An 18844-nucleotide genomic window follows, 5' to 3' on the forward strand; every position below is an offset into this window, starting at 1 on the left:
GCTTTGTTCCCGGCCCGTGCAGTAGGCGGTACAGCGTCCCACCACACACACTGATGGGCTGAGCAGCTGAGAGTCCTGTCATAGGCATGCTTAGCAAACTCCCTACAAACCAGAAACTGCAGGTGTCATGTTTGGGAGCTTGGAGTGTGGCAGTGTTGATCTGCATGCAGGCCCGTTTCCCTGGGATGCCGGCCTCCAGACCACAGCACAGTGGGGAGCACACAGTGCTCCTGAAACTTCAAGCACCCACATGTGGGGCTCAAACTCCTGCAGCAGGCATGACCCCATGTGATGACCTGGCCACAGGGATGACCTGAGGATCGTATTAACCTCAGCATGCAGCTAGTGCAGAAACCACCCCACCCCACCCCACCCTTCAGAGGAAAGCATCTAGTCAACATAAAGCTGGTTTCTAAAGTTTATTAAAAATCAAAGAATAGAAAAAACTTTACATAAAAATATGTCAATTTTAGTGTCCACATTGTTGTCCACACACAAAATTGAAACATGATAGCTTCTGTCAGCCTGTAGCATGTGGCCACAGTGGTAGCCAGGCCAATTCATTTGGTTCACCATTACAGGGATGGACACTCACCTGGGCCTGGACAGAACTTTAAAACGCACATCTGCGGGTCACTCACACGGCCCCACGGTGGCTCCTTAATGCAGATACAGTCAATATTGCTAATGTGTAATTAGTACAGGCCTGTGGACCAGTGTTCCTAAATATTCTTTAGCAACAGGTTTCACAATTTAAATAGTTTAAATATTCTGGATGATTCCAATCTTCATGAGCTGCAGACCCCATGTGCTACTCTGCTCAGCACTGTCTCAGAGTCAGCAGCCCCCACAGCAGCGGCAGCGAGAGGCAGACCCAGACACGCACAACTTGTCCTTGGCTAGGCGTCCGTCACATTCAGACATCAATCTACAACTCCCACTGCTGCATGCCAATCAGATGTCACAGCAATCAGCTTCTTGTCCTGACATTCTCTACCAGTGGACTGAAAGACTGACCTCTCTGTAGTGTTTAGCAGGGCCAGAACCCCCATTTTAGAAATGGAAGCCAGAGGGCCTACAAGATGCAAGCACTCCCAGGACAACCGTGGTGCTCCAGAGACTCGGGGTTTAGGCGATGGATATAATCTTGTTCAAAACAAGTAACAAAGACAGTGGTTGTTGTGGCACAATACACTTGCATAGTATACCTGTTTGCTGCTGACGTCAGGCACCAGCCGCTCCTGGGCCCACGCTGGCTGGGCTATGCTCTCCTGTGATACAATAAAATACTCCCCACGTGCCCCGACCGCAGAGGTACTTTTCAGATATTTGCTCTTAACAGAACAGTGCATACCGCTATGCAGATTCCTCAACGGAATCAAGGAAATTCCTCTCTCCACATTCCTAATCTGGGTGCCATTGTCTGTAACGATACTCCCCAGGCCCACGGTTCAGACACATCACTGCCCGACCGTAGCACGGCACAGCCACAGTACTGTACAATCTCTATGATGTGACCACCTCTGCTCCCTAGAGGTTTTTACTTCTGGCACTTTAAAAGCTGGATTTGCTGTCTAGTTTTTAAAAACCCAAACCAAAATGTCAGAACTTGTGGTCAGAGCAGGACAACAGCCCAAGGCCTACAGCAAGGCTGCCAGGAACGCACTGGAGGCCTGGGAGCTGAACGCCTCACAAAACCATCACGATGACTTGGCTCCTTCACTGCATCTGACCAAAAGAAAAGACGTGAAAATAAAACCCGCAAGCCCCTCCTCACGGTGTTCAGGTAACGACACTTAACAGACAACAGCCAACACGAGGAACCCAACTTAGAAAATGCAAATTGGGAAAGGATCTAAGCGTGTTTAAAAAAAATTCCCTCCTCCCTTAAATATAACTTATGTGAAAATATGAAATTAAATAAAAAATATCTGAGTTATTGCACAAATCATAAGTTTTCAATATTTACATAGAAAAACAGTCCCAAAGTTTCAAACAAGACATGAGGGCAGTAAAATGGCAGCCTGCACACTCCCATGAGAAAGACATGTAGCAGGGCTTGACCTCTCTGCCTGGGACAGACAGGAGCACACGCAGTCCTTCACTCCTCAGCCGCCCTGCTGGGCACGGGCGCAGACTCCTAGGCAGGCAGACGCACATCCACGTGTAGTAAGGCTTCACAGATGAGCACAGGGAGCTGCTCTGTAGGATGGATGCGGCCACCACACAAACATGCAGAGTGACCTGTGCCGGGCGGCCCTCAGCAGCCCACAGTGGAGGTGCTGTGCGCAGTCTGGGGTGGGAGCAGCCAGGAGCCATTATCTGCTGAGACTCACAGGCAAGCTGTCCCTCGTGTGTGCGTGCTTTTTCCTCCTCCAGCCGGTGCGGTTGTACTGGTGGTGTCCTCGGTTGCCAACAGGAGGCCTCACGGCTCCACTACCCACAGAGCTGTAGCCGCCGCCCTGGGTGTGGTTGTGGGAGCCTTTCATAGACAGTTTCATGCCGCTGTGCTGCTGGAGAGACAGAGAGAGCAGGGCTGAAGTGCAGCACACGGACCATGAGATGACAAGAACCACAGCCACGTCTTCCCTGCTGTGCTGTGCAGTGGGCAGACAAGAGCATCACTTCGCTCCACGTATTTGCTCTGTTTCGTCACAGGTATGAGAAGGTCCCTGTAAACCTCACTGTCTGTGACAGGAGTCACGTATGCCTACCTAATTCTCAGGACCTTTACAGGCAGCAGTAAAGCTCTGGGCCATTTCCAAAGCAACTGCAAAGAGGACAAGAGAAGCATGAGATGCTTCCGGGAAGAGTTGGGCAAACCCACCATGTGGAGGAGGCTGCAGTGCTGAGGGCAGGAGTTCTCCATCCCCAATGACAGCACACCCATAATAAGGAATTATCCCCTCCCAGAACAAAACTACACTGGCCAACTGGGATGGGGTAAGCAAAGAGGAGCTACTTTAGTTAAGTACTGCATCCAGCCCTGTATGGGTCATGGGCCTATCTGATGCCTTAGAGGATGGGGAAGGGTCCCAGGGCATGAAGTACTCCCATGGCTAATGAGACTTGGCAAGACATCCCAGCATGGTGCAGCACAAAGCTCCCCACGGGCAGGGAAGCCAGCAACTGGGCAGACTGGCGGACAGTCCACTACAGGCTGTGGCAAGGGTAAGGCTTGGCTCTACCTTTTGACTTTAAAAACCAAAGTAAGTGGTCAAGTGAACTGGAAAGCCCTGCTCTCCTTCACGCTGCAGCGCCAGGGAGAATGACAGCGCTGTCACTGCTTAAACTGTCGCAATGAACCAACTAGCACTTGAGATGCTGCTGACAAAGGAAAACAGGGGTGAGCTGCACAGGCAGACACAGAGGCCCCTTTGAAACTTTCTGGTCTCTCTGAGAGGCACAGGCCCAGCTGCGGTGACTCCGGAGGCAAGACAGACAGCACTCACCTTGTGATACAGATGGGGACTGGACAGTGGATTGGGGGATGCCGAGGGGATGGCTGGGGAAGTCACATGGTGAACAGTCTTCAAAGACGTGGTTCCTTCCACGCCAGCCTGTCTGCAAGGAACAGGGGCGACTCCGAGGGTTGGCGGGGGGATGGTAAACCTGGTCTAGAAGGAAAAGGTAAGCATGAGCTTCCAGAGCGGGCAAACATGTCAGTTCCTAAGACACAAACATGCCTGAAGAAGAGTCAGTTCACAGTGAACACTGCTGGCTCGGATGCTGGCTCTAGAGAGGGAGCCTGTACCTGATTGTTCGTTGTCATGATCAATGTTCTGGGAGCAGCAGCCTGAGGCTTACTGCTGGGTATTGGCAAGGCTGTAGGCAGGCTGGCCATCAGGGTGGTGGGTGCTTGTAGGCTGAACTGACAAACACTGGGAGTGGTGCAGGCGGGCGCATCTGAGTCCTAGAGTCCAGCACAGAAACAAGGAGAGCTGTGAGCAGGGTGCCACTGAGGTCTCAAAACGCACCCTCAGGGAGAGAAGCAGAAAAGGTCATTCGAGCAAATCAGGCTGAGCAACAGATGGTCCAAGTGTACCCGCTGCCTCAGAGTTACTTTAAAACTGAGAAAGACCAGGCTATAGGAAACACGTGGACTTCAGTTTATAAATCTCTAAACCAGATTTAAAAAAACAAAAAACAAAATCACTGAAAAGTCCATGGCTTGGCTGAGGGCTATTACTACCTCGGTCATGTGAGCAGCACAGCCTGGGCTTAAGGCCTATGGCAAAGAACACCAAGCACAGACTTTGTATGCATGCACACCCAGGAAGGGACTGAGACGGAGGAAAAGGTCCTGAACTCCCTGTTAGAGATAACAAGGACACCAACCACCCCACAGGTGAGGGAGACAGTCAAGAGCAAAAACCCACTCACAATATCACTTCCAGAGAGCGAGGACACGGAAGAAGCAGAGGAACCTGAGGACAGCAGCTGGGGACTGGACAGGGACAGAGTCAGGCGTTGGCTGTAGGGGGAGCCGGGCTCCCGGCTCTGCATCTGCTCCCCATTGCAAGTGTTGATTCTCTCCTTTATCTTAATCCTGTTGTCTGGGGCAGGAAAGCAAAGCGATGTGCCAGCAGCCCAAAGCTGCGGAGCTCTGAAATGTCGCATGTGCAACTAACAAACCAAACCTTGAATCTGAGTTAACCAAATTGTAAATGTATATTAAACTAGTTATCAGAAAGCATTAAAATATCTGTCCAACACTGGGTGCGTAAATCTTACCTGTAGCTTTTATAAACTATAACATAAAGCAAGTATCTGAAATAGAAATGTAGAATTCTGAAATACAAAGACACACTGGAATTCTAAGATTTGAAACGAAAAAATACCTATCTCAATGATTTCTGGCCATTACATGCTGGAATCCAATCAACCCTAACAACAACGTCTGCCTGCCCCTTCCCACACTCCTACTGCAACTTCTGCTCTACTTCTATTAGCTTAGGTCTTACAGAAGGAACGGTCTGTCAGAAAAAGTAGAAGGAGCCACTTTCCTAGCTTGAACAACCCACAAGAGGGTAAGAGAGGCTTCTGTGCTGAAGGGCAGAGGGCCAAGCCTCACACTGTGTCAGTCTCTCACCCAGGTCTGGAGATGGGAGGATTCTGCTACCCCACTTTTCTTTGATCCACCTCCGGTAGTCAATCACTTCCTGGGTGACTTTGATGATTCTTCCTAAAGTACTGCAAAGAACAAGGTTGGACACAGACATCATGTGTCAGGTGTGAGGCTTATGAAGGACAAAAGAAGGAGTTCTTATGTGTTTACATTCAAGTGTGCTATGAGGTCATGATAAAAGGAGGTCCTTAACCACCATCTGTCTACGAAAGACGACGGCTCCAATCCAGCTCTTAGGGGCCCAGACCCCCATTCACAGCAGCCATGGAGTGCTGTTTCCCACTACAGGGTAGGAAAGACCCCACTGCTGGTCTGCAGCACAGCCACAGTGCCATTCCCAACAGCAGGCTGCACAGTCCTGTCCTCCCCACCAGCTGTCTGCTCCCCACCCCCACATGCTATACTGATGTGGGAGTGTCATATGTCAATCTGTTGATTTGATTGGTTAAGCAATAAAGAAACTGCTTGGCCCTCATAGGTTAAAACAGGTGGGAGGAGTAAACAGAACAGAATGCTGGGAGAAAGAAGCTGTGTCAAGGAGTCGCCATGATTCTCCCACTCCAGGCAGACGCAGGTTAAGATCATTCCTGGTAAGCCAGCTCGTGGGCTACACAGATTAATAGAAATGGGTTAGGTCAATATGTAAGAGCTAGCCAATAAGAGGCTGGAACTAATGGGGCCAGGCAGTGTTTAAAAGAATACCGTTTCCGTGTAATTATTTCGGGGCATAAGCTAGAGCTAGCCATGTGGGCGGCCGGGTGCCGGGGACGCAGCCCCGCCGCCCCTAACTACTACAGAGTGGCGCCGACGTGATGGACTAAATCCACTTAAAAACCTGAGAAGGCTTAATCATAAGGGAGAGAGAGTTTAACACAGATTTTTGCTGTTTGTTGGTGGCGTGCTGTAGAGAGATTTCCTGATTCGGCAACAGCAGCAGAAAAAACGCTGTGTCAGTTTAAAGCGCAGCTTCTTGGGGCTGTGCTGCCAGCGTGAACTCTGGCTTTAAAGCATTTCAGTGGATTTTATGGGACTGGATGTTTGTGTTCCCGCTTGGGATCGGAAGAAGAGTGCTCTGAGACCATGCTGAAGGCTCAATGCTCCCCGCCTGCACCTGGGCAGCCGGCAGAATTAGGCTTAGGCAGGCAGAAGAGCATGGCAGAAGAGACGTGTTTTCAGACTGCACAGTGCTCTGCGTGTCAGATTTGGTTGTAACTTGGATAAAAAGAGTTTCTGTGCTGCACGCTCAGTCTCAAAATTAAACTGCTGAGTGTGGCTCCAATGTGGACTTGCTGTGTGCCTGGAACTGTGCTCAGCTCAGGGGCACCAAATGGATCTGAGGCAGGAGCGGCTGCTCCATGCTGAACTGTGCTGACCTCAGGCAGGAACTACCATAATTACCATAATAACAGCGTAGTTAAGGTTTAGACTTGGCAGTAAACACGCAGTACCATATTACCCCTACATGGTGCAACTTAAGTTTTTAAGAACTGCTTAATATTTTAAAAAATGCTCCTGGATAGTAAAAAAATTACAGATTCACAATAAAACAGATTCAGACACTGTTGGATGAATGTACGTAGGCTTGAGAGAGAGAAGAAAAAGAATATAAAGAATAAAGTTAATGTCTTAAAAAAAGGGTAAAGTCTTTAAAGAGACAGAGTACAGATAGTTAAGAGATTAAAAGAAATAAAGAAAAATAAGCCACATAAAAATGGAAAATTCACAGAGAGTCTGGATTATGTACATTGTGTTTTCTTTAAAATTTTTGACTGTAAAGGAGCTAAGTACAGAGAGACATTTCATTACATGGGCTGCCAAGCTAAACCAGAATGGATATAAGGGTATTACGATTTCAAAATTTGGGTCTAAGGATACGATGCTTTGGAGAGGGTCTTCTTTTGTTTTCACAGAGGACCAGACCATGTGGATTGCATCTATTGCGATATGGTATGATAGACCACGACCTCCCAAAAAGTTCCTGTGAACACCCTCAAAAAATTACTTCACTCAACTGCCAACTGAGATAAACCTGGCACACAGGTTACACCCTAAATGATCTGATTAACAGCACCCCCACTCAGCAGGAAGCAGTTTGGAGAGAAAAAACTGCACCCACGTTCCCAAAATATTGTTTATAAATGTTCTTTTACATTTAAAGGGGGAAATGATATAGGTATGAATAATTTGCATTGGTATGGATTTTAAGGTCAATTTTGTTATATGTATATGTATTTCTGATCTTGAATAAGGTGTTGTGATTGTGTAGTTCATTTTTAAAATGTAATGTATAATGAAGAAATATAGGTTGTTGATGGATAATCATAAATAATAGTCAAGTTTGTAGTCATGTTACTTAGATTTTCTAGATATATAGAGATATATTTCAGATAGGCATTCTTCATATCTCTCAAAGGCTGCAGAATATGGCATTTAAAATATTTTAATAACTTAGGACTTTTCATGACAATGAGACATGTCTGCTCCTTCAAGAGGAAGATGGGCATTGAAGAGGCTCCTTATGGAGTTTGATAGCCATTTGGGCAAGAAACTGTTCTTGCCTGGACTATGGCATAAACTGGACCCAGAGAGAGAGGACTGCTGAACTTGCCTAAGGGTGAGATGGTCTTTTGGGGTTCCTGATTCATGAGAGTCTGCGAGACATTCTGCAGGACACAGCAGAAAGTGACTGAACTTCCTTTGAAATTTCCTGCTTCATGGAAATGTCTGCTGGATACTATGGGCCTGAAGGCCGAAGATGGATGCCCCAACGGTACAGAGGAACTTTGGGTGACTGTACAGGCAGCGAGGTGTCTCTGTTATTTCTAGAGTTTTGGACTTCGTGTTTGTTAGGTAGTATTATATCCTTCTGGAGTCTTTGATGGAGTTGAAAAATGAATAGATATAGTTATAGTTTTCCTTAGTTATGATAAAAGATAAAATAGATATAAATATTATAACTGTAATTCTTGCTTGATAACTGTTTTGCTATATGTAATTTTGCTATGTTAAAGTTAAAGCCTTCCTTTTTTGTTTAAACAGAAAAAGGGGAAGTGATGTGGGAGTGTTATATATCAATCTGTTGATTTCATTGGTTAAGCAATAAAGAAACTGCTTGGCCCTCATAGGTTAAAACAGGTGGGAGGAGTAAACAGAACAGAATGCTGGGAGAAAGAAGCTGAGTCAAGGAGTCGCCATGATTCTCCCACTCCAGGCAGATGCAGGTTAAGATCATTCCTGGTAAGCCAGCTCATGGGCTACACAGATTATAAGAAATGGGCTAGTCCAGGTGCGAGAGTTAGCTGAGAAAAGGCTAGATATAATGGGCCAAGCGGTGTTTAAAAGAATACAGTTTCCGTGTAATTATTTCGGGTAAAGCTAGCCGTGCGGGCGGCCGGGTGCCTGGGACACAGCCCGTCGCTCCTATTTCAACACTATACCTATGCGGCAGCTAACCTGGAGTCAGAGATAAACATGTCTGACTGGAGGATGGACCAGCACCAATCCAGGGTTTAGAAGTCAGGATCTGTCCCCATACAGAATACCCCAGTAAAATACCACCCCATTAAAGAATGTTCAGCCCTAGACCATGGGCCATCCAACAGCCATCCTGAATCCCAATCCTTATTACCAAGGTCCACTCAAGAATGACAGTGTACCCACCAATATCACAGAAACACACAACTAGAGAAAGTAGAGCTGCCACTCCCCAGGACCCAGGTCCAAGACCCATTACCTTTCAGAATCCCGGTTGGGGTAAGACCTGGCGAGCGGCGACACAGCATGGCTGAGCACAATGTAGGCGTAGTCAAACACCTGCTTCACCTGCATGGCCCCGTAGGAACTCCGCCCAACATCGTTTCCTGCAACAAAAGGCAACTGTCAGACTGCTTCAGGCCTGAGCATCACCCTGCCATTTCCAACTTTTCAAACACGGTCCTGGGAACGGAGCCTCCAACTTCAGCAGCTCATGCAACGGGCATGAGAACACAGCGCCGAGTGCTGCCGACTGCAGCACACAGCTCATGTATGTAAACACCCACAGGTTCAGTGTACATCAGATGCCACGTCAGCAGTCTACTGCTACGACTGCAAAGAGGGCAGTCACAGGGATCCTGAGAGTTCATGAGGTCGCCTAAGTCCCAGGGTAGCAGGAAAAGAAAAAAGAAAGAATACCCACAAGGAACCACCCACCACAAGGAAAATCCAAGACATCCTAAGCACGAACCAGCAGTGTGGCCCTGGCATGATCAATAACCTCACTGGTAAGTCCTCAGTGTCCCACAAGGAGAGCTGGTGGGGAGTGAGCACTCTAAGGAAGAGCGCTACCAGTCTAAACTCAGAGCAACCCAATGAAGTGTCCCTAGAGTTAAGAGGAACTACACACATTCATCCCTCATGGGCGGGTGAGGTGCGGACTCTTAGTGAGGACACTGAAGTTTCGTCTTCCTGGACTCAGCTATAGCACAGCAGTCATGCAGACACACTGACACAGACACTTGAAGGCACGAGCTCGTTGGTCCAACAGACACTCAGGAAAACCACATCTCCCCATCTATGGAATCTTCCAGACCTCTTAAAAGACAGCTGAGAAGAACTGTCAGGACATTCTCCTCAATAAATTCTTAAAGAAATTAATCACATCCTAGAAGCATTGAAACACTAATAAAATGTTCATTAAATTTGAGGATAATAAAATAAATAATGAACAGGAATAAACACAAATAAAACCACAAACTGGGGTGCAGTGAGGGACAGGTTTCCCTAACACAAGGGTACAGTGTGTTCCCCTAACACAGGGTACAGTGAGGGACAGGTTCCCCTAACACAAGGGTACAGTGTGTTCCCCTAACACAGGGGTAGAGAGTGGGACAGGTTCCCCTAACACAGGGGTGCAGTGAGGGACAGGTTCCCCTAAGATAAAAATCCACTGAGGAGCCTGCTCAGCAGACCCAGCATCCACGCCTGCAGTCCTATGAGAAGGGACAGAGCACAGCCACCCTGTCCCCTGCCCTCGCTGACTCTTACCTAAGGGGTGCTCAATAAGCAGAGCTGAAAAGAACAGAGTTAAACAGGAATCTGCAGCATGGTTTTACCAGACTGGCGAAGGTTTAAAGGCCACTGTTACCACGGTGACATGAGCCCCCTTACACATGCCAAGGGGAGTGAGGCTGGGAGAGCCCTGGCTCAGCCCCCGTGGAAACAACAGCACCGTTCCTGACCCAGGAAAGCCGGGGAGAAAGTGCTGCCGGACGAGAGACTCCACCCTTCCTGGTGTGCTTCTTCCCAGGAGCGAATGGTTTCTGGAGGACGCAGTGATTAACCTTCCCAAGTCCAGCACTCATGCAATGTGAGGTTTAAAATGCAGTAAGCCAGTTAGAACAAGGACTTCTGACAGTGTCACCGCTAAGGTCTGTGGGTACAAAACCAGACACAGGGAATAAGCTCACCAGGCAGCAGAGGGTCCTCAATGCACAGCATCGATGGTCGGTACCCACTGGTCATGGCTTTCATAATCTCTTCTTTGGCGATATAGGCACCTCCTTCTTTTATTCTAATACCAGTTTTCAAGTAATTAAAATTTCTTCCATAAAGTTCAAAAAATTCTACAAGAAGCATTCCAAGGTTTTCGTCAGCTCTCCGGGCATCAATTCTTGGATGTAACTGTAAAAGTAGCACAGCCACAAAGCATATGAACTAGGGATACATTCTAAAAAGACACGTCCCTAGCAGCCTCTCCAGAGACTCAGAGTCCCCACTCAACAGTCCCTAAGAGAGTGTGCGCCACGTCCAGGAGGCCCCAGTGCGCCGGCCAGCCTGTCAGTCACTCAGACCATGACTTCCAAACACAGACACCTGAGTAGTCCCATGCTGCCCGACAGTAGGTAAGTTTTCCATATCCTGTGTGACCGTTTCACAGTAATCTCAGCCTCCTGAAATGCCACCAATAGATGGCAGAACAACACTGACTAAAATCACACCTCGCGTGAACCAGGGAACTAACTCATCCTGCTCCCAGACACACCACTGTCAGGCCGAGCTCATCATCACACTTTCTTCAAGCAAGCAAGCCAAAGCCTCCTACGGCCCCTCGCCCACTGTCCCGACAACTCCTCTGCACCAGTGACTGCCCACATGCAGCCAGCACTAAGGAGCGAGCACCTGCAGTCTCACTGGTCACACTCCAAGCACTCGAAGGTTGTATTCTACAACACGATGGTCAAGTCTCAGTAACATACAAGTCCTGGCAGCACAGTGGCTGAAGCAGGAAGCATGGCTCCCCTGTGACATCAGAGCTCTGGGTTCCTAGATCGAACCTCTGCCAAAGAACAGGGCAGTCTGTCTGTCTGCCTTTATTCCCTTGCCTTTGAATCAAATCAGACACTCAAAGTCAGTCCAGTCCAGGGCCTGGCCTCCTTCCCTCAGGCAACTGTGAGATGGTCCAGCCTGAGGCTGGAGGACTCTAACATAGGCACAGAAGGTGGAGAGGAAACAGCAATCCCATCCCATCTGGATGGCCCTGTGAGGTCTCACAGTCGCAAGGACCCCAGGAACAAGCACATCAGGAGGTGACATGCACATCACAACTGTCCTTACAAGATAACTGAAATGTCACCTCAAATCAGGGGCACTCAAGAAACAGAAACAGAGCCATTTAGCTCACAGTGGACTGGGAGGCTGCACCATCACATCAGAATAGGGGGGGCTCAAGACCAAAAGCTCCTCTGCTGTCACACTTCAGGGACATAAGCTTTAGGGGCAACAAGCCTGGGAGTCAAAGCTAACACACAGTCAGCATTGTGGTTTAACTTGTAGGGTAGCAAGGTCGCTGGAAATGACAACCCTCCCCAAGCACAGTGCAAAGAATATCATTGATATACATGGGACATATACTTGGGGGGCTAAAACACACAGGAATTTTTTTTTCTCAAGCAAACGTTAAATGTCATAAAATTTTAATTAACTCAGGTATTACTTTATATATGTGACATCGTTAACAGGTTTAAGAGATCATGCCTATAATTCCAGCGCCTGGGTGTCTAAGGCAGAAAAACTGCTACTAGTTTAAAGCCAGTCTGGAGCACAAGGTGAATTCTAGGTCATCTGGACTACAGAGTGGAGGTCGGGTGTCACTGGCCTCTCCTATGCTTCACTCACCAGAACAAACAGTGATGACACATAACTAAGACCACTAATCACAGAAGGCTTGGCAGGCAGTGTGGCTCACACATGTAATCTCAGCACTAGGGAGCTGTATCAGAAGGACTGCCATGAGTCCAAGTCAGCCTGGGCTACACAGTCAGCTCCAGGCCATCCAGAACTAGAGCGACTTTTATCTCCAAAAGCAAAATGAGAAAAACGTAGAAGAAACTTTCTCCATCTTTCCCCATGTTGGTGCCCGTCCTTCATTCTGAAAGTGATTGGGGACAGATTACAGATAAGCACCAATGGAAAGGGTTCTGTATAGTTTATACAGCAATAAACCAACTAGCTCTTGCTCTCTTGCTCCAAATACACAATTCACACAGTCTCAACATAGTAAAAGCTTCCTGGAAATCAGACAGACATCTCCTGACAGAAGCCAGCCACAGAATCAAGATGCAGGAATGACGCTGACCAAGACAGCCACACCTTGAGCCAGAACAGAAGCAGGAGGGGGAAACTGCTCACTAGTGGTGAGGGCCACCACTTACGCTGAGAGAACAAGTTCACAGAAGGTCCACTCACCTGAAGGAAGCTGATGGCCATTAAGATGAGGCTGTAGGAGCTGATTCCTCCTGTGAAGACCTCGTTCAGATCCCTCTGCAGCAGGAACTGTTTCAACACTAAAATCAAGTACGGCAGTAGCGAGTACTTCTGTAAACGCAAGAAGACGCATACAGGTCAGCTGATCTGCTTTTAAAGAGATGCAGACAGCAAGTTTCACAAGAGAAAGAACTGCTCATCCATCCTCTTGCCCCCACCTCCAAAAAAGAACTGTCTCCAATTTTAACTGTCTCCAAGGCTGAAGGATTCACACTTGCTGAGGGAGTATGAGAACACCCTTTCCCCTCAAGCAGTGACTCAGTCAGGGGACACAGTAGGACTGCCAGCAGAATCCCGAGCACGCAGGAGTAAGCAGGTGCACTCGGGCTGCGAGCAGCACAAGGGAAAGCAGCGAGGCCAGGACATGTGCAGAGGGGCTGATCCAGTGTTATCACGGGTGCAAATGCTGAGATCAGATGAGAAAGGAGAGGAGCTGACAAAGTGGAAGGCAGAGAGGAGGGAGCCAGACAGGCCTGGTCAGAGCTCCAGAAGGCACCAGCTCAAGCACCAAGCCAATCTTTTATCACTCTTTGTTTGTGGTGAGGGGGGGCGCTACCCCATTCCCAAATAAATCACACACAGAGGCTTAATATTACTTATAATATTATAATATAATGCCTGGCCTTAGTTTGGCTTATTTCTAGCTGACTTTCCTATAGTTAGGATGATTTAAGCCTCTGGTTTTTTCTCTTTTTTTACTTTCAGTCTTACTCTGTGGCTTGGTGGGCTTTATTAGACCATCAGGTGTTTTAGACAGACACAGGAAAACAGCTTCACAGAGTTAAACAAATGCAGTATAAACAAAAGTCACACACCTGAAAATAATATTCCCCAACACTGAGGCCTCTAAAGGGAGGGGACCCACAGAAGGAATGTCGACCCAAACTTGTGAATGTGGCCCTGAGCCGGGAGCAAGGATGTGCACTAACAGAAAGAACATTTCCCCAAAGCTCTCTAAAATGACACTCAATGTTAGGAAGTAGTTACTCAAAGTAAATCAGAAAAACAGCTACATACTTCTCAAATACCTCTAGAAACCCCATTACAAGGCACTCATAACCGAACCCTCTTTATTGCTACCAATGCCCCATTCCAAGGTTTTTAACATTCATGAGAAAGGAGTAACAGGATCTCACACGGAACCTGTAATAGCAGTACCTTCATGTAGTTCTTGATGAACTCTGCCGCCCGGACACCAGTCTCCATGTTAAAGCTAATGTCGACTTTAACTTCAGTCTCCTGGTCTGTGAGCTTTATGATTGGCACCTGCGAAGATTTAATTTAAAAAGCAGCTTTGGCATCTACATTCTCCAGACAGCCATTCCCCTCCCTTTCTTCACAAAGGGAATCAGCAGTCCTCAAGGGCAGTTTTAAAGAGAAAGGCTCTGTCAGTGGTCACTAGAGACCCAAAAGATGTCCAACGTCCCCCTCCACTGTCCTCACGGCAAGTCCCCACTGCACTTGCTCCTGCAGGCTGACTCTGAAGTGGGACAGTCAGAGGGGAACAAGAGTCTGAAAAAGAAGACTCCCGTGGGAAGACCTGACCTGCACATGCACCCTAAGAAACCATTACCACACATAAATGTCTTTTTTTCTCGGTAGACTTGGGGCAGGGGTCAGACACACAGAGCAGTAAACCGCAACACTACCATACTTGTTTTGGAGCAGCTGCAGCAAACACACAGGTTGCACCACACACAAAGCCCCTGCACTCCAAGATCTGAATCCATGGATATTATGGAGGACGGTCAGTAGAGAGAGCACACCCCTGCAGCAGCTGGAAAGCCTTAGACGCAGTCTCACCTTCTAGCTGTTAAGATGGGAGCCCTTTCCTATGCAGACACAGCTCTGGGTAGCAAAAGGAACTCTTGATTTTCCTCCTGCAATGTAAGCTAGCATGTTGTCTTTCCCACATGAAAACCACACAGCCACACAGATCCCTAAGCTGCACTCCAACAACAGCACAAGAAACGCTAGTTTCTCCTGCTAAGCTGCACTCCAACAACAGCACAAGGAACGCTAGTTTCTCCTGAGTTATCCTCTTCTTCCTCTTGCTCCTCGAACACACATGGACACAATTTTGTCTTTTTGCATCAAGGGTGGTGATCTCACAAATGTCAAAAAGTCCCAATTATCACAGGCGGGCAGTTTCTCAGCTGGTTAAGCATGAAGATGATCAGTTGCATGTATATACCACAAGAGGACAATCTTTAAATGTAGGCAGTAACAACGACCAGAAAGACCTGAGGACGCTGGCACTATGTGGGGACTCCTATTCAGGTGGAGGTGTCAGGTCTCCATACTCACTGTAGCTTTGTCAAGGACTTTGATGGAGCATGGCTCAGCCACGTTGTGCTTTCGAAGGGCTTGTTCCAACAGCTGTAATGGAGGACGTTCCCACTTTCCAAAGACAACCAGGTCTATGTCACTGGACAAAAGAGAAACATACATTGGTCACAACACACCTTACCAGGAGGTGACATCACACATGGGAGGCCAGCCCCACAGCATGCGGCCACTATACTACCAGGCAGCGGCAGAATCCCACTAAGGATTGGGCACTGAACATAGCTCAACTCGTGTGACTATGAAAAGCAAGAGTTGAAAAGGTCCTCAAAGCCCCCAGAACCACAGGGGTGAAACAGATACCGCTTTCCAGTCAGCTGTGCTACTGTCACTGACTCTTGCATGATGACCTTTCTGAGGGGGAACAGATTCTGGGCACTGTCTTTGTGATATCAAGACCACTGACAGATGGGTGGGGTAGTTATAGAAAGTAAGAGTTTGATCCAGTTGTGGCCTCTGAATCTTGGACTTTTCAGTCAGCAGAACAGAGAGCCAAATAAGCTTCTATTGTTTACAATTCAGCCAACCTGTGGTTACTATGTTACAGTATCAGGAGATTGAAGACAATGTTTACAATTCAGCCAGACTGTGGTTACTATGTTACAGTATCAGCATACTAAGGCAGTGTAGACGATTTGGCCAGAATGTGGTTACTATGTTACAGTATCAGGAGATTGAAGACAATGTTTACAATTCGGCCAGACTGTGGTTACTATGTTACAGTATCAGGAGACTGAGACAGTGTCTACAATTCAGCCAGACTGTGGTATTTATGGTATTACATTAGCACCAGACTAAGGCAGTTCCCATTCATCTGTCGCTAATGCCCAACATTTCTATTCCATAAAAAATTAAATGCAAGACGAAAAAAGCCAAGCAAGCAATTTGATACCTTAATAGTAATAATCTAAAATTCACTTTCTGCCTAGCATCCCTCTGTGCTCCACAATCCTTCTCCAGCTGACTATTGGAGCCTCAGATGCACACAGAACCATCTACCCAATAAATACTAAAGCACACAGTCATCTGAGTGGTACTCACCTTGTTGGAAGATAGAGACCTGTACTAAAGCTGCCAAATATCTGCACCTGAAAGAAAATACCCCACATTCGAGTCAGCAGGCTCCCACCTTGCATAACATGAGTAAACAACAAACCAGCTTGGATAGGGGAGGGAGCAGGTAGAATGCTACAAACTAAAAAATCCGTTTATGTATGTATCAAAATCCAGGCACAGCTATTAGCTGCCCAGTCAGGTGGCATACTGCAGGGTGTCTGCACAACTACAACCAAGTACCTCATTTCCACAGATACTTACTCATCCATGTGAAAGTGAGGTACTATAAAACACTGTCTTGTGTTGGTTTTTTAGAGACAGAGTCTCTCTATGTAGCTCTGGCTGTCCTGGAACTTACTATGCAGAACAAGCTAGCCTCGAACTCACAGGCTTTGCCTCCTGGGTGCTGGAACTAAAGGCATACACCACCATGCTCCATTTGGACTTGCAATTTCTAATAAAACAAGTTATATGCTGCAAAATGCAGTGACTGCAGGGGGTGGGGCAGGAGTGAGATTTCTAACCTTAAGGAGATTTTAAAACAAGAATGAGGGAGAGAGAGAGGATAAATGAAAATGAAAATATAAATATGAATTAATTTCTCAAGCTAATTTAGGTCCTCAACCAACTGTGCACTGGTGAGCTAACCAATGGCTGGACCACTCCAGAGTTTGATTCAGCAGTGCAGTGGAAAATGCTTTTCTAAACAGCTCCCAGGTGCTACCCAGGATTGTGCCTCGAGAGCCACTATATCCAGAGTAATGGGAAGCATGGATTTGAGTGGACACAGCTGGCGAAACAACTACAGGGCATTCACAGTGACTGGTACGTGTGAGGTAACCAAAGATACCCACATCAGCTGTCGGCCAGAGGTCTTTTACCACAGTCTCAATCCGTTTCACCACTTCCCTTCTCATGGCTGCTTCTTCAGGACAAGGGGACATGAAGTTATAGAAGTCAATTATCTCCTCATGAAGTCTGGTGAATAAAAAAGAAAAACAAGAGAGTTACAATTAAACAGAATCCTACCTTCTTTAAGCTGTGTCTGAAATATCAACAGAATGAAACAGTCACCTTTCTGCTCCCAAGGCCTCAAGTGTCGGGCTTCCTCCCTCAGGTGAAGTTACCTGGAGGACTGTCCCTGATACTCCAGAGAGGACAGCTGGACAAGTCCTCTGGTCTACAGCAGGCACCCCACCAGTAAAACAGTATGGTCAGATGTCTGATCACTCATCCAGGGCCAAGAGGGAATGACCAGCATTTCTCCAAGGTAAAAAAGGCCACAACCTACCCAGGTGCCCGAGCAAGAAGTGGTAAAAATATTTGGAGTTAACTGATACACACCTCCCGTGAAGCTAACAATTAAAGTTGACTACAGTAGGTTAACACCGACTGGTGTACACAGAGCAGCCAGACAGGAAAGGTCTTGCAGCTCTTTGATTCCCATGGTACTAAGCTGCAGTTACCTCCTTACTAGCCAGAAGAAATGGACTGCTAAGAAAATGGGAAGTACAAGTATCCATGAGAGAATGAATGACTCACTTCCACTATTCTGAAAGCAGATAATCTTCTTTAAAGCATCATTAGCTAGCATAGTTAGTGAATTAATTATAAATCACTTATTTAATTATGACACAAGCCAACTAGTATCTGGACAGATTTAGTAAACTTTGAATCAGAAACAAATTAGGAAATCTTGAATCATACTATCAAACACCTTTTTTTAACTGCAGGCTCAAAACAAGTAGAAGGAAGTAGCCTGGAACTGGGCCCATGGGTGTTTAGAGAACTCCCACTAGCTGCTCTCTGAGTAGCTGCAGGAGCCTTTCTGGTACCTATCTTCCACAGGGGGCTCTGAAAGGAATGGGAAGGCACAAGCAGGGGGAGGGATGACAGCTATACTACAGAGGTGTGTGAGGGCTTGACCTCAGGAAGCTCAGGACAGAAGGAAGGTCTCTCCAGCAGCAGCTACTCCCTAGGGGCACCAAGAGAGGCCAGGGTCAAGTGTTGCTGTGATAAAACACGCTGAGATTATGTGGCCCTACTTCCAGGTCACAGTTTATCAGTGAGGCACATCAAGCCAGAACTCAGCAGCCAGAGGGAGGGGAGATTGCTGGTTTACTCAGGATCCTGCTTAGCTAGACTTCTCATACAGCCCAGGAATATCATCAGCCCAGGGAATGGCTTGTCCACAGTTGGCACCTCTCCCACATAATTAACTAGGAAACAATCTTCCACCAGCGTGCCCACAGGCTAATCTGATCTGGGCAATTCTTCAATTGAGATTCCCACATCAGGAGACTCCAGGCTCTAACCTGTTAATACCAACTAGTATACACAGGGGATGAAGAGGGAGGGCTCTGCAGCTTTGTGACCAATGCTGTCAGTCTGACTTTAAACAAACAGATGTCCAAGAACCTTCCAGAGTCTAACCAAGGGTTTGAGAGGTGCCCATGTGCACCCTCGGTGACCCAAGACTGTATCCCAGGCAGAGAAAACCCAAGGACACTG

The 18844-nt window shown here is 47.3% G+C and overlaps 1 protein-coding gene across 2 annotated transcripts in view; it reads right to left on the reverse strand.

Annotated features, from left to right (window-relative positions):
• Positions 1–405: 405 nt before the first annotated feature.
• Tent4a (terminal nucleotidyltransferase 4A) overlaps positions 406–18844 on the reverse strand; it is a 32517-nt gene continuing 14078 nt past the window's right edge. Inside the window, exons 2-13 of one of the 2 annotated variants that reach the window (XM_041632202.1) lie at positions 17188–17311; positions 16319–16365; positions 15239–15359; positions 14090–14197; positions 12854–12982; positions 10576–10789; positions 8862–8988; positions 5093–5193; positions 4384–4556; positions 3755–3913; positions 3453–3617; positions 406–2510 (exon numbers count right to left, since the gene is read on the reverse strand). In XM_041632202.1, coding sequence (XP_041488136.1) covers positions 2319–2510; positions 3453–3617; positions 3755–3913; positions 4384–4556; positions 5093–5193; positions 8862–8988; positions 10576–10789; positions 12854–12982; positions 14090–14197; positions 15239–15359; positions 16319–16365; positions 17188–17311 — 1660 coding nt within the window. In that variant the 3' untranslated portion in view covers positions 406–2318. Of the gene's footprint in view, positions 2514–3452; positions 3618–3754; positions 3914–4383; positions 4557–5092; positions 5194–8861; positions 8989–10575; positions 10790–12853; positions 12983–14089; positions 14198–15238; positions 15360–16318; positions 16366–17187; positions 17312–18844 lie in introns of both variants that reach the window. The other variant, XM_041632201.1, reaches the window with a different exon arrangement.

Source organism: Microtus oregoni, unplaced genomic scaffold (assembly GCF_018167655.1).
Source record: "Microtus oregoni isolate MIOR12 unplaced genomic scaffold, Mior012 000040F_ref0000088, whole genome shotgun sequence".
NCBI lineage: Eukaryota > Metazoa > Chordata > Mammalia > Rodentia > Cricetidae > Microtus > Microtus oregoni.